The sequence below is a fragment of the Phacochoerus africanus genome, chromosome 4 (genome assembly GCF_016906955.1).
Source record: "Phacochoerus africanus isolate WHEZ1 chromosome 4, ROS_Pafr_v1, whole genome shotgun sequence".
Taxonomy (NCBI): Eukaryota; Metazoa; Chordata; class Mammalia; order Artiodactyla; family Suidae; genus Phacochoerus; species Phacochoerus africanus.
In genome coordinates, this window is record NC_062547.1 from 2,976,740 (window position 1) to 3,004,049 (window position 27,310).

At 63.0% G+C, this 27,310-nt stretch overlaps 1 protein-coding gene across 7 annotated transcripts in view; it reads left to right on the forward strand.

Annotated features, from left to right (window-relative positions):
- The window catches only part of SHANK2 (SH3 and multiple ankyrin repeat domains 2), a 517,908-nt gene that overhangs the window by 481,411 nt on the left and 9,187 nt on the right, over positions 1-27,310 (forward strand). For 6 of the 7 annotated variants that reach the window (XM_047775007.1, XM_047775012.1, XM_047775005.1 and 3 more), the window contains 5 exons: positions 10,415-10,550; positions 11,456-11,536; positions 18,454-18,584; positions 19,593-19,704; positions 21,846-24,240. In XM_047775007.1, coding sequence (XP_047630963.1) covers positions 10,415-10,550; positions 11,456-11,536; positions 18,454-18,584; positions 19,593-19,704; positions 21,846-24,240 — 2,855 coding nt within the window. The remainder of the gene's footprint in view (positions 1-10,414; positions 10,551-11,455; positions 11,537-18,453; positions 18,585-19,592; positions 19,705-21,845; positions 24,241-27,310) is intronic. The other variant, XM_047775011.1, reaches the window with a different exon arrangement.

Sequence of the window (27,310 nt, forward strand, 5' to 3'; positions counted from 1 at the left end):
AGACTTTATTTTTGAGCAGTTTTAATTTACACAAAAATCAGAGCGGAAAGTGCAGAGTTCCCCTCGCACTCCCGCACCCCTCCCCATTCACCCACTTTCCTCCGTTTAACATCCTGCTCTGGTGCGGTGCCTGTTACAACCGAGGAACCACTGTCCATGCGTTGTTATCAGCGCAAGCCCACCGTTTGCACGGGGGTCCCCTCTTCGCCACGCACGGTCTGTGGGTTTGGACCAATGCGTGATGTCTTGGACCCGCCGTGACAGCATCTCTCAGAACAGCGCTGCTCTGGAAAGGCCCTGGCTCCGCCTGCTCATCCCCCCCACCCCCCGCCCCGATCTTTTTATGGTCTCCAGTTTGGCTTTCTCCAGAATGCCATGTAGTTGGCTGTCTTCTTTCACTTAGCAAGGTGCATTTAAGGCTCCTCCTGTCCTTTAGGGGCTTGATAGCCCATTTCTTTGTACCACGGAGTAATAGTCCATTATCTGGATGGACCACAGGTGCTTCTTCCACTCATCTACCCAAAGGCATCTTGGTTGTGTCCAAGTTGTGGCGATTATGAAGAAAAGCTGCTGTAGACACTCTCGTGCACGGTTCCACATAGACAGAGGTCTCCAGCTTCTTTGGGTGACAGAAGCGCCAAAGAGCATGACCACTGGGTCACGTGGTAACAGGATATTTAGTCTCGTGAGAAACCGCCAAAGCTTCTACCCACTGTGTGTGCCCATCGGCAAGGAGGAGGGCTCCTGCTGTGCCCTTGACTTTGGCCACTCTAACAGGTGCGTGGTAGCTCCTTGTTTTCATCCGTATTTCCCTGGAGATGTGATAATGAGCATCTGAATGTACCTTCGCTGGTGAGGTGTCCAGATCTTTTGCCCAATTCTATTTGGGTCGTTTGTTTCCTTGTTAAGAGTTGTGTATTTTAGATGCTGGTCCTTTATCTGTGTTTTGCGAGAATTCTCTCCCCATCTGTGGCTTATCCTGTCATACTCTTGACTCTGTTTTGCAGAGCAGAATTTTTTCATTTTAATGGAGTCCTATTGAGTGATTGTTTCTTTCATGGAGGAGTGCTTTAGGTGTCTTTTGACCTAAGAAGTCACTGAGGTCTAAACGTGAGGTCACCTAGATTTGCTTTTACACTATCTTCTCGTTTTATAATTTTGTGTTAACATTTAGGTAAGTGACCCACTTGGGGTTAATTTTGTGAAGGGTATACGGTTTGCATCTAGATTTTTTTTGCAGGCGGGTGTCCTGTTGTTCCAGCACCACTGCCGAAAAGACCATCGAAGTTGCCTTTGCTCCTTTGTCAAAGACCGGGTCCCATCTCTGTGCGGCTCTATTTCCGGGCACGCTGTTCAGCCCCGTGGGTCTGTTTATCTGTTTTTCCACCAGTGCCTGACTGCTGAAGTTCTGTAGTAAGTCCTGAACTCGGGCCGCGTCGGTCATCTGACTCCGTACTTCCTCAATACTGCAGTAGCTGTTTCAGGGTCTTCGGCCTTGCCATAGAAAGTTTCGGATCCGTTTATCAGTTTTCACCAAACAGCTGGCTGGGACAGAAAGCAGCTTTTTCGGGGTCTCCACTAAACATGAGCGTCCTGCCAAGGAGCACGAGACGCTGACGAAGGAATTACTCTGAAAGACAAGGCCCCAATCATACTGTGGAGGAAAAAAGGGGGAAACAGATCATCTGTGCAGGGAGAACGAGATTACGAAAGACAGTTTTAGACACATGGTCAGTGAAAGAAAGGGAGATACTGCACCCGGCAGGGAAGAACAAAATGCCCTTTTTTCAAGTAACGGAGCAAGAGCTCTGGAAATTACAACTGTTACAGCAGACATGAACACTCTGATAGGTGGAAAGACAGACTGAGAAGCGCCTCCCAGACAGCTGGGAAGGGAGGAGGATGGGAGGCCCGTGCGGGGGCCCGGCCCGCGCTGAATGAGGCGCCGCGAGGAGAAAACCAGAGAGGTGCTCGGGAAGAGACTGAAGGGCACTCTTCCTGGAACTGGGGATGCGAGTTTCCCTGATGAACAGGGATGCTCGGCTCCCCGGAGGAGAGTGAAAGCAAGTCACGCCGCGGCACATCACCGGGAGTCCCCGAAGGCGGAGAACAGCGCTCGCCCGGTGCTCCCTCTGCGGGGTGGGGGGGCGGGGGGGGGGGCGGGTCTTTCTGAAATTTCTGTCCAGCTGTCGCATCACCTTAGGAAGGGAATATAAAAACCTACTGTCTGCAGTGCTGCCTGCTGCTCCTCAGTTCCGTCCCGTCTGGCTTCACTCTGCTGTCTATGGCTGTAATATCCTCCCTCTGAACGGCCTCGCGTTTCATTAGCAAATACCCCTCTTCATTTCTGGTAATACTCTTTTCCTGAAGTCCGTTTTTTCCAGCTTCGTCGAGATATAATTTACACAGCATAAAATGCAACCTTTTGAGGAGTTCCCGTCATGGCTCAGCAGAAACAAATGAGGAGGCAGGTTCGATCCCTGGCCCCGCTTAGCGGGTCCAGGATCTGGCATTGCTGTGAGCTGTGGTGTAGGTCACAGTCACGGCTTGGATCCCAAGTTGCTGTGGCTGTGGTGTAGACCGGCAGCTGTAGCTGCGATTCGACCCCTGGCCTGGCAACCTCCATGTGCCGCGGGCACAGCCCTAAAAAGACACAACCGGAAGGCAGCCTTTTGAATCACACACTCCCGTGGATGCTGGTCTGTTCGCGGAGCTGGGCAATCACCACCGCAGTCTGAATTTAGAAACGTCGCCACTTCAAAACAGACTCGAACACCTGCCCACAGCCATTCTCATTCCTGCAGCCTCTCTTTGGCTGCTATGAATTAAACTGTTAGGAACTTTTGTGCACAGGTTATTTGTGTGAACGTAGGTTTTCAGCTTTCTTGGGAATATGCTAGAGGTAGAGTTTCTGGATCATACTATAACTCCACGTTTAACTTTTTGAAGAATTGCCTAAGTGTATTTTGGGGTTTTTTTTAATGATGTTTATTGATTCCATTACAGCTGGATGACAGGGGTCTGTCAGTTTTCTACAGTTCAGCAAGGTGACCCAGTCACACACACACACACACATACATTCTTTTTCTCACATTATCCTCCATCCTGCTCCATCCTGAGTGACTAGATAGAGTTCCCAGTGCTGTACGGCAGGATCTCATTGCTTATCCATTCCAGGGGCAATAGTTTGCATCGATTAATCCCAGATTCCCAGTCCATCCCACTCCCTCCCCCCCCCGGCAACCACAGGTCTGTTTTCCAAGTCCGTGAGTTTTTCTGTGGAAGGTTCACTTGCGCCGTAGATTAGATTCCAGACAGAAGTGATATCATAGGGTGTTTGTCTTTCTCTTTCTGACTCACTTCATTTAGTATGAGAGTCTCTAGTTCCATCCATGTTGCTGCAAATGGCATGATTTTGCTCTTTTTTATGGCTGAGGAGTATTCCATTGTGTCTATATTAACCCACTCATCTGTGGGTGGACATTTAGGTTGTTTCCATGTCTTGGCTAGTGTGAATAGTGCTGCAGTGAACATACAGGTGCATGCGTCATTTCCAAAGAAAGTTTTGTCCAGATCTATGCCCGGGAGTGGGATTGCTGGGTCATGTGGTAGATCTGTGTAGGAGATTCCTCAGGTACCTCCATACCGTTTTCCACAGTGGTTGTGCCAGTTTACATGCCCACCAACAGTGCAGGAGGGGCCCCTTTGCTCCACACCCTCTCCAACATTTGTTATTTGTGGACTCATTAACGATGGCCATTCTGACTGGTGTGAGGCGGCACCTCATAGTTGCTCTGATTTGCGTTTCTCTAATCATTAGTGAGGCTGAGCATGTTTTCATGTGCCCGCTGGCCGTCTGTCTGTCTTCTGTGGAGAAAGGTCTATTCAGGTCTTTGGCCCACTTTTCAACTGGCTTGTTGGCTTCTTTGCTGTTGGTTGTGTAGCGTGTTTGTCCACTTTAGAGATTAAGCCCTTGCCGGCTGCATCGTTTGAAACGCCTTTCTCCCATTCTGTCCAAAGTGTGTTTTGACGTCTACTGTGTTTGATATTAATGCAGCCATTCTGCCTGTGAAATCTCTTTTCTATGTATTTAATCTGTTTTTGTATTTACCACGTACAAACAGCATATTTAGGTCTTCTAGTCTGTTTCTATAATATCTGCTTTTTAACCGGCGTTTTATCCCGTTAACATTTAATATGATTATGGAGGTTCTCCAGCAGACACGTTATGTTTAGCTCTTCTATTTTCCTCTCTTCTCCTTTTTCCGCCCCCCCCCCCATCTTTTTAGGGCCTCACCCGCGGCATGTGGAGGTTCCCGGGCTAGGGGTCCAGCTGCCGGCCTGCACACAGCCATCCCTTTTCTGCTTTTAGACTACGATTTTCTGAACTCCATTCTTCTGGCTTTTAGCTGTACTTTTTACACCCTCTGTAGTGGTGGCTCGCTCTCAGGATGACAGCCCACGTCTAACTACTCAGTCCACTTAGGATCCATACTCCACACGAAACATAAAACCCTGGCACCATCTTCGTGTGTCTGCCCACCCCTGCCCTCCTTTGGGCTCTAGTTAGCTTAGGTATCACATCCACTCCCGGTGTAAATGCCACAAAAGAATGTTGTTCTAGTCTAAAACAGTCAGACATATTTTTAGTAAGAATGAAAATAAGGAGTTCCTGTCATGGCTCAGTGGAAAGGAATCTGACTAGTATCCGTGAGGACGCAGGTTTGATCCCTGGCCTCGCACAATGGGTTAAGGATCCGCTGTTGCCTTGAGCTGTGGTGTAGGTTGCAGACGCGGCTTGGATCCCATGTGACTATATGGCTGTGGTACAGGCTGGCAGCTGCAGCTCCGATTAGACCCCTAGCCTGGGAACCTCTACATGCTGCGGGTGTGGCCCCAAAAGACAAAAACAGAAAAAAAGTCCTTGTCTGATCATCCCGACACCTTGGTCATCTACGGACTCCCCGAGTTTGTACCGTACCCTGAACACTGTGAATGCCAGGTGCAACTCTGGACTCTCTTACTTTTCTTGCGAGCATGTTGATGAGAGTTTTGTTTTAGTTGAAACTGACCTTGGCTAGACTCACACTGCAGACTGCCTAGCCTGCAGTGGCAGCAGCTCAGACTCTGGTTCCGGTGTCTGAGCTGGCCCTGTGCATACACAGTTCAGTCCTCAGAGATCTGAGGGGCGTCTACACAGGAAGCCCCTCTTCTCCAGCTCCCTCCTCCAGGATCCGCCCCTTGCTTTGGCAGCTGCAGCCACGATGGACTCTGTCCTCGGATTTCTCAAGCCAGAAAGGCTGCCGTCTCCACCCGAGCATGAGGAACTCACACCACGCTGTGTCCATGGCCCAGCTGTCCCCCCTCCCCGAGGTCTGGCTGCCTTTGCTCACACTCTGGAGCTTGCCGGACCTGCTCCGGGTGGTCTGGGGACGGGGGCTCTATTCTGCCCAGACCTAGCAGTTGTTCCCTGCAGAAGAGTGAGTCTTGGGAGCTTACTGTGCCTTGCCCTCTAACCTCCAGTTCTATACCCAGGCAAAATACCACTTAAGTGTGCAGATAAAGCCATTTTCAAGTAGACAATGTCTCAAAAACTCACCGCCCACCCTCCTTCTCCTGGGACACTAGACAATGCCCGCTACCAACAATGAGGTTTTTGCCTCAAATAAACACATACATGGGGTCTAGGATTCAGGAGACCCCACACGGGACAGAATGGGAAGGAGCCCCGAGGGTGACAGTAACGAGGACGGAGGCCGAGAGGAGAGACGTCTTCAGGAGCGACGCCTTCGAGAAGCCAAACCTAACACCCACGGTATCCGAACGTCTCGAAGAGAGATTTACGCAACAGGAAGTGCTTGGGCCCAAACTACGTACATAGAAAATTAAGCCAATAGAAAAATACCAAAAAGCTTTCACTCCAGGGGAGACAAAAGAATCCGAGCAGACACTTCAGCTCTGAGGAGACGCTGTGGCCACACCGTACACCCTGAACGCTGCTCTGGCTGCAGTTCCCCTGTCACCACCACCGGAGGACAGACGTCGTGGAAGAGCGGCCGGATGGGGGGGGGGGACGAAGAGAGCCCAGGGAGTGGCTCCCAGCCGAGGGGGACTCTGGGCTCCCGGAGGACGGGTGGCCTTGTCTGGAGGCGGTCTTGACCGCCGCGTTGTGGGGGGGGGGGGGGGGCTGCGTCTGGTGGGGAGACGGCAGGGGCAGGGATGCTGGTACACGCCGTGCGGGGGACGCGCCAGCGGAGCGCTCGTTTCTCCACAAGCACAACAGCGCCCCGGCTGCGGCCGCCGAGCCAAGGCCTCCTTTTCCGCAGTGGTGCCAGCGGAGGGTATCTGCGATAGAAGCATCAATAGCAGCACCATAAGCGTGTCTAGAGATCCAGTACCGGACAGAGGAAGAAGTGGTCGAAGGCTCTGGAAGTGAGAAGTGGGGCTGGGTGGCAGGGTCTGGTGGGCTCTGTGGCCAGTCTTCCAGAACTCTGCCTCTTTGAACCATGGACGCATGCAAGTTTGATGTTTTAAATAAGCGCGAGAACTATTCAGAAGGATACGAAAGTGTATAAAGGGCAGGCAGAAGCTCCCTGGACTTGGAGGTGGCCAGGCTTGTGTCCCTGGCTGCCTCCTCTGCACACTGTGCCGTGTCTGCACGTGGGGACGACGCGTGGAGAGCACGCTACCCTCTCTCGTGATTAACCGGCTGCGAGATCGGGAACAGCTTCACTCTGCCCCCAGGCCGTCATCTTCAGGACTTGGCTCAACCTCTGAACACCCCGGGCTGCGTGACTGAGGCCCACACCTCCTGGCGGCAGCAGGCCAGGACTGCACGCGTGGCGGGTTGGCAGGCGGGCTGCCTCGCCAGAACCCTGTGCAAGTTCAGGGCGCGGTCCACCTACCCGGTCACACAAGCTAGTTTGGAGCACCTGCTTCAAGCACAGTAGGTGGCTCCGAGGTCCCATCGCGCGTTGAAGTGAAGCTTCCGTTTAAAGGCCGGGAAACCAAAGCCCAACTCCACTCTCAGCTCTGCGACCCTCTGCCCCGGAAGGAGGGCCCAGCCGCATGTCCCCCTCCTGCCTCGTTGAGTCCAGGCTGAACCGTGTGGCCGGGCGCTGCTGTGCGTGCTTGGGAGGGTCCTTACGTGCGGCCCAGCACAGCTGGCGGGCGCCTCGCGTGGTCACCGTCAAAGCGCTCACTGGCACGACGGCAGCTGATGCACAAAGGCCCCCCCAGGCCGCAGCTCTGACCGGGCTGCATCTCTTGCTTTGGGGGCAGGACTCCATCCAAAGCTCCCTTACCTGGCCAGCAGGGTGGGACTTCCGTGGGGCAGGGCTGAGGGGAGACGGAGGGGGAAGAGCAAGCAGGGGCCTCGGCAGAGAAGGCTGGGTTTCAACGCAGGAATCTGGGGGTTACAACTCAACCCCTAACAGGAGTGTCCAGGGACCCGAGAGAGAGGCCGCAGGGCAGGCAGGCGGGGCAGGCTCCAGCGGCCCTGGGCCGGGGGCGGGTGACCAAGTTCTACCCCAGGAAGGCCTCCGTGGGCGGCGGCCACCAAGGTACCATCACTCCCCAGAACCAGGCCCTGGCACCCCACGGTGTCCCAGATGGGTAGGCTCTGCTTGGTGCCCACGGTCGGGACCAGATGCAGGCTCTTGGATGCGGCCAAGTTCTTCACTAGGAGGCTTTCTCATCCAGGGGCCAGTTCCATGGAGCCTACATTGGGGAGAATGGGGGGGGGGGTCAGATTCCCAGCCCAGCCCCCACCCTGTGGAGCCAGGGTGGCCCCTTTGTCATCAGGGTTTCCCTGAAGGCCGCCTGCTGTGGTCTGCCCAGAGAAGCAGGTCCACAAGGAAGGCCTGGCGGGGACCCTGCCCAACAGGCTGGAGGCCAGGCAGCCCTTCCCGTGCCCACCACCACTGGTGTGACCCCCGGGAGCTCTGGTAGAGACGGCGGCTTCTGAGAAAGGCTGGCCAGGCAGCTGGGATACGGAGGCGCAGGCTGGGGGCAGTGTGACTGGGCCCCCGGGCGCCTTAGGTCTCCAAGTCGCATCACCCCCATTTCCCAGACAAGGCGGCTGGCGCAGAGGGCAGGCGGCCACTCCAGATCCCCCAGCGAGTAGGTGGAGCCAGGATGCAAGCCGGGCTGTCGGCTTGGCACTCCCAGGGGCTTGAAGAACGGGGATTCTGCTGGAGCCCCGTGTTCCGTTGTGTCTTCACAGGCTCCTCCGGGCACAGGTGCCCTTGCAGCCTGAGAGCCCACGGTCAGCAGCTCGGTTCCTCCGAAGAACCTTCCTCAAAACAGTCCCTGCTCGCAGTGTCTCTGACCAAGCAGGCCGCCCCCAAACCCCAGGTCACAGGAGGGCAGTGTCCAGCTACCAGGAACCCACAGACACCGAAGCTTCTGGAGATCCGGGGTTCTAGAGCGTTGGGCCCAAGGCCTGACTGGGGGTTGTGGGACAGCCGGGTGAATGGCTGGATCACAGCCAGAGGCCAGGTCCCCAGCTCCACCTCCCTGCCCTCAGCCAGGGGGTGTGAGCCAGCTCTCCACCTGTCAGCCACTCAGCACGCAGCCCTGTGAGGGCTCAGATCCCCTGAGCCTGCACTGCCCCATCACAGGCCTCCGAGGCCCAGTGGTGGCTCATCTCACCCGGGCCCTGTCCTGTGCCCCCCACCGCCTCCTTGTCCCCACTGACCCCTGGCTCCAGACGTGACCCCAGTCTGCCCGCCTCTCCCCCTCCCTCAGGCCCCACCGCCCACGGTCCCCAGCACGGAGCCCACCCTCTCTGCTTCTGCTGCGTCCCCACCCCCGGCCCCGAGTGGCTGATCCTCCTCAACGTGCACTGGCCGCGTCACTCTCATGGCCAAAAGCGAGCGTCTCAGCTGGCAGTCAAGGCCCAGGAAATGCCAGGCTCGTTCCCACCTTGGGACTCGGCCCTGGCTGGCCCATCGGCCCAGAGCACTTTCTCAGGTGGCACTCGGCACACGTGAGGTGACACTTGTGCACTAACCCTGTGGGCTGCCCAACTGCCCTACAGGAACAGAAGCTTTGCCCTGCCCGCCGCCCCGGTGGGAACGGACCAGCTTGCTTTGTCCCTCCTGGACCCTAGTGGGCCCTCCGAGCAAGAACGCTGGTGGGATGAGTGAGTGAACGAACGAATGGTGCCCTGAGCCCAGCTGTTGTCCTGGTGCACGTGGCTCGGAGCCTGTGCCCGGGGCGACCGCAGCCTGACCCAGCTGGGCCTTTGGCTCCTGCCCTGAGCAGTGCCGGGACGGCCTCGTCCTCCCGCCACCTTCCTTCCTTCCTGACCACACTCCAAGGAGACGGGCACGAAGGAGCGCTGCCGGGGTCACTCTGAAGACCACCCTGCTGCCCAGGGCCAGGCCAGTCTCCGAGGGGCCCTCCTGGGCAGCGAGGGAGTCCAGGCGCCCAGGGCAGCATGGGCCGGCTGACTGGGCAGTTGCTCATCCAGGCCTGGGGGGATCTCGGGCCTCGCCTGGGTCTGGCCACCCCGTGCTGCTGTGAAGGCCGTCCAGCCCCGTTGGCGCATCCGTCTGCAGCTTGGCCACACTGAGAAGGTTTTCAAGGAGCCCACAGCAGGAGGAAGAGGCATAGTAACACGGGGCGGGGGGTCCTGGGCTTTGGGGGGTGCTTATGAGCGTTTCACCATCGGGGCGCGCTCGACTGGTCACAAACGTCCTCACCCTGTCGCCCCCCCGTGCCCGGCGCTCCCGCCAGAGCTGTGGGAACAGCGGGTGCCAGGGCCCACCTGGGGGTGTGAGCCAAGGGAGGCGCAGCCGGGGGAAGCCCCCCGCCCCAGCTTTGAGCTGGGTCTGCCTCCCTTGCTGCCTGCGGCCTGCTGCCCGGGAAACGGGGGGAGGCCCCCCTGCCAGGCGTCGCCTTGTGCCCCGGACGTGCGCCACAAGGGGGACGGACGGAGACCAAGGCCCTGATGGGCACTGAGAGCTGTGTGGACGCTGCCGTGGCCACCACGCCGCGGCGGCGGCGGCTGTCCCGTCGTTCTAGCACCTTGTCAGCCGAGCTCTGCCTCTCCAGGCGGAGGAGGAGGCGAGGCCCAGAGGAAACGGGCTGTGTCCGCGTGACGCGTGTCCCACGCCCAAGAAGCTTTGAGGCGTCATGCTCGCTCTCAACCACGAAAGTGCCCAGCACGCTGCCACCGGGCGCAGAGCTGGTGGCCAGGACACTGCTCCTGGGTCTGCCTGGCTGGCACCTCTGGCACTCAGGTCACACAGGGACGCTGGCTCCTGGAAAGCTGCCAGCCCAGGCCCAGCCCCCCCCCCCGCCCCCCGGCTCCGGGCCCTCCTGCCCCTCGGTCTTCGCCGTTTCCCTGAAGGCACTCGCGTCCCCTGCAGCCGGCGCTCGGCTCACACCCCCCTCCCCTCCCCTGCAGGTCAACAGTGAGAACGTGGTCAAGGTCGGCCACCGGCAGGTGGTGAACATGATCCGCCAGGGAGGGAATCACCTGGTCCTCAAGGTGGTGACGGTCACCAGGAGCCTCGACCCGGACGACACAGCCAGGAAGAAAGGTGCCCCGGGGGGCCCTTCCCGAGGGGGGGGCGGGGCCCTTCGCTCAGCCACCTGTGCCCCCATCTCCTTCCACCCCCACTAGGAAACCAACCAGAACGGGGCGGGGGGGGGGAGGGGACCCGGGCTGAGCCGCGTGGCAGTGGCGGCCCCGGGCCAGGGCTGTGCTCAGCTGGGTCTGGTCTGTGGAAGGGAAAGGCGTACCCGCCTTCCCCAGGGAGGCTGCAGCTGGGGGCCGGGGCTGAGCAAGCAAGAGGCTGGGGGTCCGTGTGAGGACCTGCAGCGTTTCAGCACCTCCCCCAGGGCGCGTGCGCACACACCTCCCACCCACCCGGCCAGGAGCCTTCGGCCTGGGCTTGGGGGAGAGCAGGCAGCACAGCCTGGGAGGGCTGCCTGGAGGAGGGGGCCCAGAGCTGCAGAGGGGAGGGAGGGTGTGAGGGGAGAGGGAGAAACCCACCCCAGCCCTGCGAAGCAGCACGACCTGCAGCCCCTGAGCCGGGGGGACGGCCAGGGGGCCACGGAGGAGAGCCCCACTCCACTGAGGCTGCTGGAATCCTCAGCCTCATTAGTCCCCAGCAGGTGCAGAGGGCAGGGACCAGGCTCTCCCCTGCAGGCTCGTGCTGAGATGCCACTGTGTCCCCACAGACGAGAGGCCCCCGAGGGCCAGGTGTGCTTGGGGCTTGAGTGCAGAGGGACAGGGGTCTTGGTGAGAGAACTGGGCGCCCTGCCTGGTCCTGGCCCATCTCAGCCCTTGTGGAGCCTACAGACACATCCACCTCATGACTCCAGAGGGGGACCCCTGCCGGCGTCCCCACCCTGGGCTCAGGTTCCCCCCCGCCCCCCGGAAGGTGGAGCGGGCGGCCCTGGGGCCAAGGTCTTACCCCGCCTCTCCTGTCTGCCCCCTCAGCTCCCCCGCCTCCGAAGCGGGCTCCAACCACAGCCCTCACCCTGCGCTCCAAGTCCATGACCTCAGAGCTGGAGGAGCTCGGTAAGAGCCGCACCTGCCCTGCCCTGCTCGTCGCCAGCACCCAGCACGCCCGGCCTCGGCGAAGCCCCCGCCCGCGCATGGCCCTCTGCTTGCTGGCTTGCGCCTCTCCTCGCCCCTGACCTGGGAGCGGGCCAGGAAGCGCCCCTGTATGCGAGACTCGCGTGCTGGCCCACTGGGGTCCTGCTGGCTGCGGGGGTGGCTGCCAGTTTTGCCCAAACTCTTTTTGGTTCGTCTAACATCGTTTTGTTTAGAATTTGGGGGCCTCTCACTAGTGGATAAAGGTAAGCCACCCCACTGTGGCCCCTGATGACTAGGGTGCCCTCCGAAATCCATCCTGCTGTATGGGGCTCAGGCCAGAAAGCCCCAGCCTGGGGTCTGGCACAGACAGCAGTGGAGTTGGTGGGTCTGAGGGGCTGCTGGCCAGGTTGAGGGAGCTCCTGGTGCCTTCTCGAAAGGTCTACAAGGAACAGAGCGCGTGGCCACTGGAGCCTGTCACGTGGCTGGGGAAGGACATGCAGAGCGACCTGGGCCCCGGGTCTAGTGGCCGCAGGGCTGTTGAAGAGGGAAGACTCTGGAGCTGGTGGCGTGAGCCTCCCAGGTGCTAGCTGAGTGTCACACTGGGGAGTCACGGCGACGAGGCTGCTCTGAGCACACAGCAGGGCCAGCGGCTCTGAGGCCCACCACAGCGGTGGGCAGGGAAGGGTGAGCGCCTGGGGGACCTGTCCAGGGAGGTCAGCGGCACAAAGCAAACTCTGAGCCCCCGCCCCCACCGGGCCCAGCCAGTCCAGGGAGCGGGAGCGTCCTTGCTGGCGCCCCCCCATCTGGTCCCAAGTGTCAGGGCGAGACCCTTGGCCCGCCCCCCCTCCCCTCCCCTCCAAAAAGCAGTGTGGAGGGGCCCTTCCTCGTGCAGCTCCTCTGGGAGGGTCCCATCCGCTCCGTCCTCGCCGAGCACCCAGCCTGTCCCTGCACCACAAGGCTAGACGCTGCAGCTCAGCCCCAAGGTCCAGGCCTCCTAGAGAAGAGTGTCCTGGCTGCCCACGCCCACCCAGAACCAGTAGTTCCCCCCAAGCCCCTTTCCTCTGGCCCCTCCTGACCACACCTGCTCTGGTCAGGAAAATCCCATTCAACCAGGGCCCTGGCCCGGCGCGCGACAGGGGTGATGACACTAGAAATGACGGCACACGCTCCTCCAAAACCAGAAGGCACGTGCCAGGCGGGCTCCAAGAGGCCTTCCCCCAGGAGGACCCGCGGGCAGCTCCCCTTTAACCTTCCCACGAGCTGCCTCGGCTCACACAGTCCGTGCTGGCTGGTGCGGGGAGGGTGGGGACCAGGCAGGAGGAACAACCCTCCCCCGCCCCCCGCCACTGTGGGAAGCGACTTTGCTGGAGGGCGAGTCAAAAGGGAAGCCCATCCGCCGCCACGTTCCCCAAGCGCATCGCCCGCGCCGCTGACGCCAGGCGCCCAGGAGCCGAGGGTCCGGTGATGGGGCTGCGGGATGGGGCAGCGCCCCTGCGAGGCAGCCCAGCCGCCGCGGCCACTCACGCTCCCTTTCTGTTCGCAAGCCTCCGTCCGGAAGAAGAAGGGTAAGGGCGCCCGCTGTCTGTCTCGGCCCCGCCCACACGCCCCGTGTGGCTCTCGGCGTGCGTGCGTGTGACTGTGCCGTGACCCTGTACTGTCCTCTCTGCTTGAGGTCCTGCGGGGGAGCCCTGCCCCAGGACGAGTCCCGTTCAGTCTGTTACGTGCACCCCGCTTTTCCCATCTGTGGTCCCCCTGACGTGTTCTGCGTGTCCCCAAGTCCTGTCCACGTCATCGTGACTGTGAAGCCAGTGGGACCCGCGGCCTGTCACAGCTGCGCCTGCCTGGGCCAGGGATGGGAGGCAGCTGCCTGGATCCCTGACTGCTGGCCCCTTGGCAGTGGACAGGGGCAGCCTCCCTTTAACTCCCAGGAAAGCCGCACCCCTCCCCAGGGCTGGCGCGGGGACAGGGACCCAGCCTCTGTGCTGTGAACGGCTGAGACACAAGCCCACGGGTGCCAGGCGCACCCGGCAGCAGCACCCAGCTGCTAGAGCAGAGCACGCCTGTGGCTGAAAGCAGCACAGCCAGTGCAGGGCGGGAGGGCCTCTCACAGGCTGGGCACCGCTGCTGAGGCACGACACAGGGAGGAAAAGCCAGGCGGGGGCAGGGTCTGGGAGTCCAGCAGGGCAGGGTCTGGGGGCAAGGTGGCGGGTCCTGCAGCACCCACTGTCTCCCCAGAGGCAGGCCAACCCCCACAGCCCTTCTCTGGAGCAGCCCTGGCCTCCAGCGCACCCTCACGCAGGGGCTGCCTGGGAAATCCACAGCGTGGGCCACATGGAGGATGCCCAGGTGTCACGTGACTCCCCGAGCTGCCCCGAACAACCCCAGCTGGCAGGAACGGCCCCTCTGTCCGCCACTCCTTCCCGAGCAGGCATGCGCCATGGGGGCTCCCCGAGCCCCGCAGCTGTGACAGGGCCAGCCGAGAACATGGTATCAGGGAGCCGCTCGAGCCCCGGGCTGGTCGAGCCTCAGGGGTGCACACGGCCATCCCCCTCCCGGCCCCTGGGCTCCACCCTCCTCCCCCAGGGGCCCCGGAAACCAGCCCCCGCGACCGTGACGAGAGGACCAAAGTTGTGCCCGGCGCGGCCGGCCTGGGCCAGGGCAGACTCGGGAAGTGTCCCGGAGAGGGGCCGCTCCTCCGGACGGCGGCGAAGGGAGCCACGTGAGCGTCCTCGCCCCCATCAGTCCCACTCTAGCCCCCGACGCCGGGCTCACGGGTGCCAGGGCAGCTCCAGGTGGAAGCTGCACCCACAGCCGTCGGAGCCCACAGGCCAGGAGCAGCCTGCTGGGTCAGAGCAGCGGCCCTGGCCCCGCGCCGCCTCCTGGGAAGATGAACAGGATGCACTCGGGCTGCACCACGGCCTCCCCGCCAGCAGCTCGGACGTCTGATGCCTCGCCTTCCTCCTGGAAGCCGGTGTCTCCGAGGAAAGCCCACCCTGCGCCCGCGCACCCCGGGACAGGCCATGGGCGGCCCTGCCCCTCCAGAGAGGCCAGCAAGACAACTCGTTCCAGGTCACAAGGAGTGACGGGAGCCCCGGAGTCCCCGCTAGCAGGGAGCCCCTGAGCAAGCCCACCGGCCCGAAGGCCAAAGGCTCGAGTCTCCCCGGGCCTTGCCGGGACGCGCTCCGCAGGGTCTGAGGAGGCGGGGGGCCTGGATGCAGCCTGGCACGTGGCCGAAGGCAAGAGGCACAGGCCTGAGAGCCAGGGGTCTCCACGGTGGGAGACGGGGGGCAGGAAACGCGGCCGCAGGCTCCCCTCAGCCAGGGTGCTGAGCCCTCCTGGGCGTGCTTTCCCCTCACCTCCTACAAAGCCTGTGGGGTCAGCTGGACGGGCGTGGGCAGGCGGGTGACCCTGCTGCCAAGGGGGAGCAGGGAGAGCTCACAGGTGGGGACTCTGGTGACGGGCAGGACACCAGCCCTGCCCTGGTTCCGAGGGACGTGGCTGCGTGCGCTCTGCCCATGCCCGAGTCCACCCCCACCGCCCACCCAGGGCGTGTACAGCCTGTGGGCCGGGGGCACCCCGTCTGTCTTCTAAACAGACTGACACTGGCTTAGAAAATGAAAACACAGCCTCGCTTCCGGAGTGTCTTCATCGGCTCATTACGAGACTGTCCCTTAGGATCTGACAGTGTGCAAACCTGTCTGCAGGACTGCTCTCAGTCACAGAGGACTTCGTTTTAAGACTGCAGGGGGTTGGATTCACTAATCCCCTTCATTGAGTCCCTGAGCAGAGACCCGACTCCAGGCTTTTATAAATTAAGCATAACAATCCCTATGAACCTAGAACAAGAAACAGGAACCCACAGTCTCACAGCTTTGCTTAAAAGCCTTCAAGCTCCAGTAAACAAACCCTCCAGCACGGGGGCTGAGCAGAGTCTAGAGTCAGGAGCCAGCCTCCCTTTGAGACAAGGGCCAGGAGGGGACCCGGCCCCACAGGGAAGCAAGGCAGAGGTCCCCCTGCACCTGACCTGCACGAACCAGCTCTCACTGAAACCAGAACAGCCCCCAGCACCACCCCACAAGCCAAGGAGCTCTCCGTGTTCTGGCTCAAAGAAGGCTCCAGTGGCCCAGAGACCAGAGGGCGGAGAAGTGCAGCAAAGAGCAGGATGTGCGCGTTCAAGGTCACGACGGCTCCAGCGGATGCACCTGGACACGGTGTGACTGCAGTGGGCCTGGGCCCCGGCTTTCCAGTTGGCTGGACCAGGCGGACCATCCCGACAGCGACCTTAGGTTTCCACTGTCAGCCAGGGCTTGGCACCCCAGGCCCAAAGGTGGACGCAGGAGCCAGGTGGCCCCAAATGGAGCCCAAGGTGCCACCGGGTCCCGGAGTTGCACCTGCATGAACGCCCTTAAGCATCTCAGACCCTCGGCTATTCTGTCTGCAGAATGGGAACTACTGTCCCCTCTGACCAGGGCTGAAGTGCTTCGGCTTTCCTCCAGGTTGGCCACCGCCGTCATGTACGACGGAGCCGCTGCCTCACCTGCATGCACCCACCATCGAGGTGTGCTTCGGGGGTGCCTGCCGCCTGCCTGGGCCCCAGGACCACCGTCCTCTGCCTGCTCACTCCAGGCCTGCGAAGACTCCAGGTTGTACTCCAGGACGCTGAGCAGCAGAACCACGGCGCGCTTGGGGGGCGGGGGGACCGGCCCCAGGAGCTCCGTCGGGGGTTAATACCAAAGAAACGGACTTGCAGGGCCCAGCCAGAAACAAGAGCCTCGTGAAGGCCCAGAGGCCAAACTCTCCAACCTGGGAGCGCCATCCTGCGCTGGCGCCCCCGCCCCCTGCTGTGCCCCAACTGGCCCCCACACAGCGGAGGGAGCTCCCCATTGCGGTGTCCCAGAGGACGCCACCCCGGGCTCGAGGCCCGTGTTCCTGGAGGCCCCAGGCCGGAGCCCAGCTGAGCTGCAGCAAAGGCGCGGCCTGTGAAGACTGCCCAACCTGTGGCCAAGGTCCCAATGCCGGAGCCAGACCCGGCGCCCTGCCACCCTTGGAGACACAGCTGCACCTCGAGTGAAGCAAAGCCAACAGCCTCTGTGCAGGGCCAAGGGATCCACGGGTCACCGTGGGCTCGGCATGGAGGCCAACGTGGGACCCGGGGTCCTGCAGCCGATGGGGTGCGGGTGGGGAAGACCAGCACAGAAACCAGTTACCCCCCAACCTGAATGGGACCCTGGCCCAGACCTCTCGGAGGCGGCACACTGATGGGGTAGGGGTGGGAGGAAGAGGGACACAGGTGGCAGAAGCGGGCCCGGGGGGGTAGGGTGACAAGTGGCACCTACAATGCGGGTGAGGAGGAAGGCGAGGCTGAGTGACCGAAGCGGGGGGTGTCCCTGTGCCCGCACCAAAGAGGTGGGTGTTTCCGACCAGCTCCTCCTGGGGCAGATGCTGACCTGTCCCCAGCCCCATGTCCACGGGGGGAGGCCAAAAGCCGAGGGCAGGGAGAAGGGTCTCCCCCTGCTTCCTGCACCTGAGCCCCACAGCCTTCCCCTGGCAGGTGAGCTGGAACCACCCACCGTGGGACCCGGGTGGGCAGGCGTTTCCCGGAGAGGGCCGGACAGTGTATGTCACAGGCTCTGTGGGCCTTGGGCACTCCTTTCTCTCAACACCCCTTCTAGGCGCAGATGCCTTAGGTTGAGGACCACCCGGGAACAGGTGCAGGCAGGAACCGACCCTCTGGCCGTGGTGCACTGACACTGGCCCAGGACACCACTGGGGGCTGACCAGGAAGGGGCCCCTTGGAGCCAAAGCCCTGTCTGTGGCTCCTGTGCAGCGGGGCAGCCGTGGTGGGTGCCTGCCCGGCCCCCTCCCGCAGTTCCTCTGGTCTGGGCCGCTCAGAGGGTGTCGTGGCTCTGGGGACACATTTCCAGGGACTGAGCTCCACCTGGGAAGCTACCGTCACCAGTGGCTGCCACGGTGCCCAGAGCCCCTATCCTCACACTCACACTGGCCTCACAGTTTGTGGTTCGGTGAGACCCCAGAGGCCCCAGCCTTTGGGACACGTGAGCTACGCAAGAGTCACGAGGCCCCCGAATGGTTGGAGTCGGCTGGGAGAAGCCCTCAAGCTTGTGGACAGAACCTTCTGCGGGGCCAGGAGAGTGCAGTGCCCGCCTCCCGCTCCCCCGTGGCGCCTCACCCCCCACCCAGGACTCGCCCTGCCTCAGCGAACCAGGGCCCTGCGCCATGCCAGGCCTGACCAGACCCCGGGGCCCGCACTCGGCCTGCACAGGAGGCTGGAGGTTGGCAGGGCCCAGATGTGCTCCAGGTTTAGAGTTTCCCCAAAAAGTAAGGTTTTGAACTTCTATCTTTAAATAACCCTTTATCCTGTAAGCACTAATAGCTGCCCCCTCCCTTGCTCACAGGGACTGAGAAGGCCCAGCTGTCAGGGGAGGGGTGCCCACAAGAGGGCGCGGGCTTCCCACTGGCTTCTGCCCCGGGGCGGGGGCCTCAGACCCTGACACCTGCCCCTGGCTATGAGGGGGCCTCACCCCTGAGCTCCTAGAAGGGAAAACTCCAAACACTGACTTGGTTCCCACGACCAAGAAGGAACCACGCCAGGATGAACAAAGGAGCCCCTGGCCCTGGGGCTGAGGCTGCAGCGAGGGGCTCCTTCCCTCCCTGCCGGGAGCAGCCCTGGGGTGCAGCCTGGGGAACAGGGTCCTGCAGGGCAAACGTTTGTGGCCAAGAAGCACGCACGCCCCACCCCACAGTGACGAACCACCCACGCAGTGACAGCTCTGAGAAAAGGCCAAGCGCACTTTCCTAACGAGGTCCCTCGCCCCTGACCGCGGGTGGGGGCTTCGCTCGCTGACGCGCGTCCTGACAGCCACGTGTTCACGTTGCAGACAAACCCGACGAGGTCGTCCCCGCCCCCAAGCCGTCCCGAGCTGCCGAGGCCGTGGTGGCGGAGACCAGGGTGGCCACCATCAAGCAGCGGCCCACCAGCCGGTGCTTCCCGTCCGTCTCCGACATGAACGTGAGTGGCCGGGGCAGCAGGGGGGTCAGGGCGGGTGGCAGCGGTCGCAGCCACATGCCCCAGCTGCCCAGACCGGGGGCCCCAGGGCAGTGCAGACCCGCGGCGGGGGACAGGCCAGGCTGGGGGACAGGCCTGCCCGTCCCTCGCCCGGGGTCTTCCCGTAGCGGGGAGCAGGCCACCCCCGGGAGTGGAAGGGGCCTCCGTACACCCCCCGGGACCCCGCGGGAGGAGGACACGCCTCTCCGAGGGCTCAGGCCACCACTACTCCCAGGGGCCGCACCCAGAGCCCAGCTCAGAGCCACTGCCAGGGCCATTCCTGCCCCCACCCCAGGCAGGCAGCAGAGACCACAGGCCACTGAGGGCCGGCAGAGCCACGCGGTCCCCCGGGCAGGCTGCTTCTCAGCGGCTCCAGGCACAGAGCCTGGGCAGGCCAAGCTCACAGGAGCCATGCGACGAGATGCCCTCAAGCTCACACCTGCGTTCGCCTTGGCGCTGCGTCCACCTCCAGTGCCCCGGGGGCGGAGGGGGGGGCAATCTCAGTTTGACAGTGAAGAAAGCAACATGCTGGGGGGGGGGCACTGCCCAGGGTGAAGGAGGTGTGCGCCAGGCTCCTCCTGGAGCAGAAGGCAGGGGAGGACCAGGGCAGCCCGCCTGCCGCAGGGTCCACGCGCTCCAGACAGCGCCGCGCTCAGCTCGCACCCCTCCGGGAGCCACTGTTGTGGGCTGACTTTGCGGAGGGGAACGTGGTCGGAGCCCACTGCTGGGTGGCCTTTCCTACAGGACAGCTGTCCAGGCCACTCTCTCAGCTGGTCCGTGTCAGGCAGACCAGGGCCTCACCGAGCAGGGCTCGCCAGTGTCTGGAGGGTGGAGGGGGCCCTTCGGGGGCCCTGGCTGCTGGTGCGTCCTGCCGGAAGACGCAGCCGCTCCCAGGAGCAGCGAGGGAAGCAGGGACCGCGGCGGGGGCCGCGGGGCCGGGGCCGGCGGGCTCACCCGGCCTCTGGTTCGCAGTCTGTGTACGAGCGCCAGGGGATCGCCGTGATGACGCCCACCGTTCCTGGGAGCCCGAAAGGCCCGTTTCTGGGCCTCCCTCGAGGTACGATGCGAAGGCAAAAGTCAATAGGTAAGCAGCGTGGCCGCACCCGCCAAGGCGCCCCTTGGCTCTCAGCACCCTTGGCAGCGCCCCTAGCGACCCCCAGCCCACTCCTGGAGGGTGGGCACCTGGTCTCTCTCTCCCCCAGGGAGCACTCTGACCCTCCAAGCGGCCGGCCCTTCTCCACCCTCTGGGTACCAACCCCAACCCTGAGGGCCACGTCGGGAGGAGGAGGTGGTGGCCCAGGTCCAGGAAGCCCCCGCCCCTGCGCCGTCAGAGTGGGCCCTGGCACGTGGGGCTCCTCCCCGCGCACCCCTCATCTCCGCGGCCACCACTGCCATGCCTCGTGGAGCAGCTCAGGGGACACGCTTCTAAGGGTGGCTGGGTCGGGCTCTCGCATCCTGAGACTGTGACATACTGTGTGCCTCCTGGTCCCCGTCACGGTGACTCCTACTGACTGTTCCAGGCCAGGGAAAGGGGACCCCTTCAGACAGTCCCCTGGTGAGGTGACCCAGCATGGGCTTTACCGTGTAAATCCTCAGAGACACTGAGGCCACTGCCAGACATGGGGGGACGTTGGCAGCCACCCAGACAGCCCCTGGGGACCCAGCTCTGTGTGTCCAGCACCGTGGTCTGAGGCCTGGCGTCTGTGTCACTAGTCCGAGGGGACTGCAGCAGGCAGGAGCTAAACAATGAGGGGAGGTGGCACCTGCTGGCACTCAGAGCCCCTCCCAGGAGCTCAGGGCCACGCAGACCAGCCACACACCGCGTCCTGCCCCCGGCTCTGTGACTGCTTAATAACAATTGCTTTCCTCCTGTCAGACAGCAGAATCTTTCTATCAGGTTAGTGGACCTTACAGTTTGCAGTCTGTCCTGTGAATGCAACCCAGTTTGCTCTATAAGGCGTATTCTTAAACCATTACTCCTCGGGCACGTGACTGTCAGGCCCCAGCACACGCAAACGCGCGACGAGGAGGATCTTTTAGCAGCCCTCTTGGCGACGCCGAAGCGTCCCCCCAAGGAGTGTGTGGAATTTGGAATACCCTTATCGAACCCAAGTTCTCCTTGGGATCCGTTAGTGTAGTTTGTCCTGGGAGCTTCTCTTCCTTTGAAGCAGTTCCTCCCCTCAGCTCCCTGAAACACCCGCATGCCCCACGCGAGGCCCTGGCACTCAACGTCTGTCAGCGTCTGTGTCTGCGTCTGGCTTCCCGCACTGAGTGCGTGCTGTTGAGGTGTATGCCCTGGGCGGTCAGAAGAGTCGGAGAGCCCACCCAGGCGACACACGGGCACCCTGCCTCACGCAGCACCACGGCTTCCTGGGCCCCGCTGGGACTGTGGTGACCCACCAGGCCTCTCAGCGCGGGGCGTCTCAGGCGGGACCCAGAGGGGCTGGCTGGGGCCGCAGCCACGCCTCTGCCCAGGCGCTGCTCCTGGCTTCGGCGGGGGTCTCGGGTGAGAGGGCCGGACCCTCCCATCACGGGCCTTCCCTGCCGCTGGGGGTCCTCCTGAGGCATGAGGGAGCCCAGAGAAGTTGGGCAACAAGACAGGTTCCCACCACGTACCCCAGGGTCCCTGCTGCCACGTGGGCGAGGCCATCCCAGGTCCCTGTGCTCCAGGGTGCCAGGCCTCCCCTCACACCTGCAGGACGTTGGCGCTTGTGCCCCTCCACGGCGGCACCGTCCGCGTCCCATTGGCCGGCGAAGCCGCCCCCTGCGTGCACGTTGCCCTTTTCCAGAGGGCAGCGTGACAGCCTTCGTCCGGGGTCCCAAATCTCCCCCCCGGGGGCCCCTGGCCAAGCCCGATGCAGGGGTGCCTCTGGATCCAGCCCGCCCCCACCCTGCATGCACCCGCATCCCCGAGGAGTCAGGTGCCCTTTGGCCTGGGTCGCGCCCCTCACGCCTGCCGCTCGGGGCACCAGGCGGAACGTCTCAGCAGCACGCACTCAGCACCTTCCAGCGCCTCCGCCTTGCTTCTCCTTCCCTTGATGTGGGGGAGGTCGGAATGGGCCGCGTGACCTCTTGGCGTTGTGGCTTGGGCTGTGCTGGGCTCGTCAACGAGTGTGCATCGTGACTCTCCGCGCGTGTGCGGAGACACAGGGCGGCACGCCATTCCGGAGCTCGGGGGCGTGGGTCACGGCCGCGGTGTAAACCTAACCCTGTCTCTGCTCGTAGGAATAACGGAGGAAGAGCGACAGTTTCTGGCCCCCCCGATGCTGAAGTTCACCAGGAGCCTGTCCATGCCGGACACCTCGGAGGACATCCCGCCCCCTCCGCAGGCGGTGCCCCCGTCTCCGCCCCCGCCCTCCCCCACCGCCTACAACTGCCCCAAGTCCCCGACTCCGCGAGTCTACGGGACCATCAAGCCCGCGTTCAACCAGAACGCCGCCGCCAAGGTGTCCCCCGCGCCTCGCTCGGACACGGTGGCCACCATGGTGAGGGAGAAGGGGCTGTACTACCGCAGGGAGCTGGACCGCTACTCCCTGGACTCCGAGGACCTCTACAGCCGCGCCGCCGCCGCCCAGGGCACCTTCCGCGGCAAGAGGGGCCAGATGCCCGAAAACCCCTACTCCGAGGTGGGCAAGATCGCCAGCAAGGCCGTGTACGTGCCCGCCAAGCCCGCCAGGCGCAAGGGCATGCTGGTGAAGCAGTCCAACGTGGAGGACAGCCCCGAGAAGACGTGCGCCATCGCCATCCCCACCATCATCGTCAAGGAGCCCTCCACCAGCAGCAGCGGCAAGAGCAGCCAGGCCAGCAGCATGGAGATCGACCCCCAGGCCTCGGAGCAGCCGGGCCAGCTGCGGCCCGACGACAGCCTGACGGTCAGCAGCCCCTTCGCCGCCGCCATCGCCGGCGCCGTCCGCGACCGGGAGAAGCGGCTGGAAGCCAGGAGGAACTCGCCGGCCTTCCTGTCCACAGACCTGGGCGACGAGGACGTGGGCCTGGGGCCGCCCGTCCCCCGGGCGCGGCCCTCCGCCTTCCCCGAGGAGGCCGAGTTCGGCGAGGAGGACGGCGCCGAGCCGCTCGCGTCCCCCACGCCAGCGGCGGCGCCCAGGGAGGCCGAGAACCACTTTGCGGGCGGTGGCGAGGCCGGGGCTCAGGGTGAGGCCGGCAGGCCCCTGAACCCCACATCCAAAGCCAAGGGGCCCGAGGGCAGCCCTGCGGTGCCCCCCAAGAGCAGCAGCGCGGCCGGGCCCGAGAACTACGTGCACCCGCTCACAGGGAGGCTGCTGGACCCCAGCTCCCCGCTGGCCCTGGCGCTCTCCGCGAGGGACAGAGCCATGAAGGAGGCCCAGCAGGGCCCCAGGGGGGAGGCCCCCAAGGCCGACCTCAACAAGCCTCTCTACATCGATACCAAAATGCGGCCCTGCACGGAAGCAGGCTTCCCTCCGGTCACCAGGCAGAACACGCGGGGGCCCCTGAGGCGGCAGGAGACGGAGAACAAGTACGAGACCGACCGGAAGGACGACAAGAAGGGCACGCTCATCAGCATCGTGGACGCGTCCCAGCAGAAGTCGGCCGGGCTGCTGATGGTCCACACCGTGGACGCGGCCAGGCCGGACGACTTCCTGGAGGAAGAGGACGAGAAGGCTGACGAGGAAACAGAGCCAGACCACTTGCCGTCCGAGGTGCCGGAAGGCGTCCCCGAAACCGAAGGTGCTTTACCGATGCCCGCCGGCCCCGAGCCCGTGGCCACCGCGCCCAGCAGGACCGTCACGGCGGCGGGCTCCGTGGAGGAGGCGGCCATCCTGCCGTTCCGGATCCCCCCCCCGCCCCTGGCGTCCGTGGACCTGGACGAGGATTTTATCTTTACGGAGCCGCTGCCTCCTCCCCTGGAATTTGCAAATAGTTTTGAGATCCCCGATGACCGCGCCGCTCCTGTCCCCGTCCCCACAGACCTGGCCAAGCAGGAGAAAAACGACGCCTCCCAGTCCCCTTCGTTACCCTCCAGCCAGCCAGCCAACTCCGCAGACGCCAAGAAGCCAGCTGGTCTCTCGAACTGTCTGCCCGCCTTGTTCCTGCCACCGCCCGAGAGCTTTGACGCCGTCACGGACTCCGGGATCGAGGAGGTGGACAGCCGGAGCAGCAGCGACCACCACCTCGAGACGACCAGCACCATCTCCACGGTGTCCAGCATCTCCACCCTGTCCTCGGAGGGCGGGGAGAACGCGGACACCTGCACGGTCTATGCAGACGGGCAGGCTTTTATGGTCGACAAGCCCCCAGTACCTCCGAAGCCAAAAATGAAGCCCATAGTCCACAAAGGCAACGCCCTTTTCCAGGACGCGCTGCTGGAGGAGGACGTGGGCAGCTTTGTGATCCCCCCGCCCGCACCCCCCCCACCGCCGGGCGCTGTCCAGCCTGGGACGACCAAGGTCATCCAGCCAAGGACCTCCAAGCTGTGGGGGGACGTCTCAGAGATCAAAAGCCCCATTCTCTCAGGCCCAAAGGCGAACGTGATTAGCGAGTTGAACTCAATCCTGCAGCAAATGAACCGAGAGAAGTCAGCAAAGCCGGGGGCAGGACTGGACCTGCCGACGGGAACCAAGCCTGCCAGCCTCGCTCCGAGGTAAGTGCCAAGATGGACCTGGTGCCACCAGGCCGGGCTTCCTCTGCCCCGTCCAGCGCTGACCGGGCACTGCGCTGACGAGCGACCAGAGTGGACACGAAGGGGACGCTCCTAGAGCCTCTTGTGGCGGCCGCCTCTGTCCTGCAGGCTCGTGCTCCTCTCTTGGTCCCTGGATTGCGCGCAGCCCAGCCAAGTGCATCTGGCCCCCACATGGAGACGCGGAACGAGACACAGCCACAGGGCCATCCCCGCGGGGGCTCCCAGAGGAACCCCTCGCTCTCCTTCTTCCTGTGTCCTCCAGACCTTTGCCAGGACCCCCAAAGGCCACTCTGGAGCCAAAACCCAGCCCCGCCCAGCAGGCTGCAGGGGAGGGGCCGCGCCAAGCCGTGCGTGTGCGGGGTCGCGTGCGTGTGCGGGGCTCTTCCCCTTCTCTGTCACTAAGTGGTCAGGGTGGAACCAGGCTGTGGATCCACCTTGAGCTCAGAGCAAAATGCACCCCGCGTGGGCCGCTCCCGGGGTCAGGCAGTGTAAGCTGCTGCCTAGGAACCGGGGCGTCCTAGCCACCCCAAGGGCTGTCCAGGCGGGGCACGCTCTAACAGACCCGGCCGTCTGCCTGCTGCTGCTGCTGCGGTTCCCACCGGAGCCCGGGCCTCTGGCCACCACTCACGGGCCAGGGTTCTTCGCCCGAGACACACCCTTTCCCGGGGCCCCAGGCGACAGCATTCGGCGTTCAGCTTTCCTCATGTCAGCTGTCGAAGTCCTTCTTCACAGTCCTGCTGGGCAGGCGTTCAAGTCACGGTCAAGTCCGCTCCTGGGCAGAATCACACGGGGATGCGTGCTGAGAGCCACCGTTCTCCCCGTTTCCCTTCAGCGTGGACGGCCCACGGCCCCTCAGGGGAACACGGACGGGCCAGGCCCGGGAGAAAGAAGCGTGCTGATGCCGCGGTCTTTTAATGGGCGGCCCCCATTGCCCGTGCCGCTCGGAAGCACTGCGGCTGAGGAGCAGTGCCTCACAGACTTCCCATTTCTGGGGGGCCAGCGCGCGCAGGTCTCAGGGCCCCTTGCAGAGAGCTCGCTTTGCCCTTCTCGTTACCTGGCAGCACAGGTCTCCAGCTGCTGGGTCGCGGGAAGCACAATCGCGATGCTTCACCTCAGAGCTTCACGCTTTACAAAACCACTGGACGTGGGCGATTCCTCTTTCCAGCGGCTGCTGGCGAGCAGGCATTAATTACACCCACTTTCCAGAAGGAGAAATGGAGACTCAGAGAGGCGGAACGGCCCATCCACGGGCACAGCAGCAGGAGACAGAGCCCGGGCCAGGCCGAGGCTTTCTGACTGGCACGTCCCATCGTCACCACCATCTGCTATCTGGGAGGCAGAGGGGAGTGAACTCAGGGCAGCCTGCATGGCGCCATGCTCCCCGGGGCCCTCCCGCCCAGGAGTCCAGGGGCCTCTCTGAACAGCATCTGGATTGTTGGCCAGCTCCCCTGGGCTCACGGGAGAAGGGTCTCCGAGCTGCAGGGGTCCCTAGGGTTTCCTGCCCTGCATTTCCCTGGGTGGGAGGGGCCTCAGAGCAGAATCCTGTTGGGCCTCTGACCGGCCCGTGCTCAGTGCCCAGGACAGGCACCTCCTGTCCATTCAGTTATCTTCAACCCAGGCCAGGCACAGTACGAACGTCAGCTGACGTGCACTGCACACTCGCCTCGGGCGCCAGGGGCGCCAGTGGCGGGGCCTGAGCCCGTTCCCGTGGTCAGAGAGCTGGAGCGCTGGGCCCTGGGCTCAGCTGGAAGGCACGGAAGCAGAGAAGCGGCCCAAGAGCGGCCTTGCGGGTCGGCTCCTCCCCCTGCAAGGAAGGGCAGCTGCCTGACTGGACATCAGCTCGGCAGGGCTCAGCCCACCAAGGCCGGGGTGGGGGGCCGCTGTTCTCACTGCCAAGGGTCACACTGAGTTGGACCAAGAAGAGGTCAGCCCTAAGGGCCAAGGACAAGGAGGAAGGGCAGCGCTGACTTAAGGCACTAAGCTGGGCACTCGGCTGCCGCCTCTGACCTCTCTGACCTCACCCGTTAAAGGGAAAGTGGACGTGCACTTAGCCACGAGCACGCTGACCGGGGTAAGTGGGGTACTGAGCCCTGGGCGCCAGCGCCTTCGTCTGCACAGGCAGGCCCCAGCTTCACTTCTCTTCCCTCACGCGGACCCCCCAGCCGCGGCCCCGGGACAGGCCTCCCTTTGCCAGGGTGGCACCTTCACTGAGAGGCCCGGATGTTTGGCCATTCAGGCATCAGACAAGTCCCGGGCTGTCCTCTCCACCAGGGCGCACCCGCATGGGTGTCTCAGCGCTGCTTTTAAACGCATCTCAAAATTCAGAGCTGTGAATGGCTCTGGGCAAAATGAGGCACGAAACGGGAGGAAGGGGCTTCCTAGTGAGGGACGAGAACTGAGTTTTCCCTGAGAAAACGGAGGACCTGCTGAGCTCTTTGAAGCGACAGACAAGCAGCAGTGCGGAAACCTCAGTTCCACAGACAGGGGCAGTCGCTGGTTCACTGAGAAGGCAGGAAGCACAGGCGCACCTGCAGCTCTGGAAGTTACCGTCAGCCTCGGGTCTTCTTCACAACTCAGAGGTGCTAGAGGCCAGGGTGGGATTGGGGAGAAGAGAAAACTGAGCCACTCGATCCTTGCTCACGGGACCTGAGCCGTGAGTGCACTTCCGCTGCTAGTGTGTGTGCCCCGAAATCGGGACGACAGGGGCTCTGGCTTCACCGTGATTACGGAGGGCTGGCGACGAGCAGGGGTCGCGTCGGTCCCTTCGGTAGGGAATGTGAGACGCATCTCCTCGGGCCTGATCCACGAACACCCTGAGGACAGGCCGTCAGGCAGTGCTCGCAGGTGCTCCTCTGGCCGGGCCTGATCTTCCCAGGAAGCGCCTCATCTTTAAAGTGGTCCTCAAGGGAAGCCGGCGGTGGGGGGGCGCTTGTGAGCCCCTGCAGCGAGGCGGTGGGCTCTCCTGCTGGGCAGCACCCCAAGCTGAGCGCGCTGCAGGCCTCGGCCTCCTTCCCGGTGAAGCTCAGGAGGG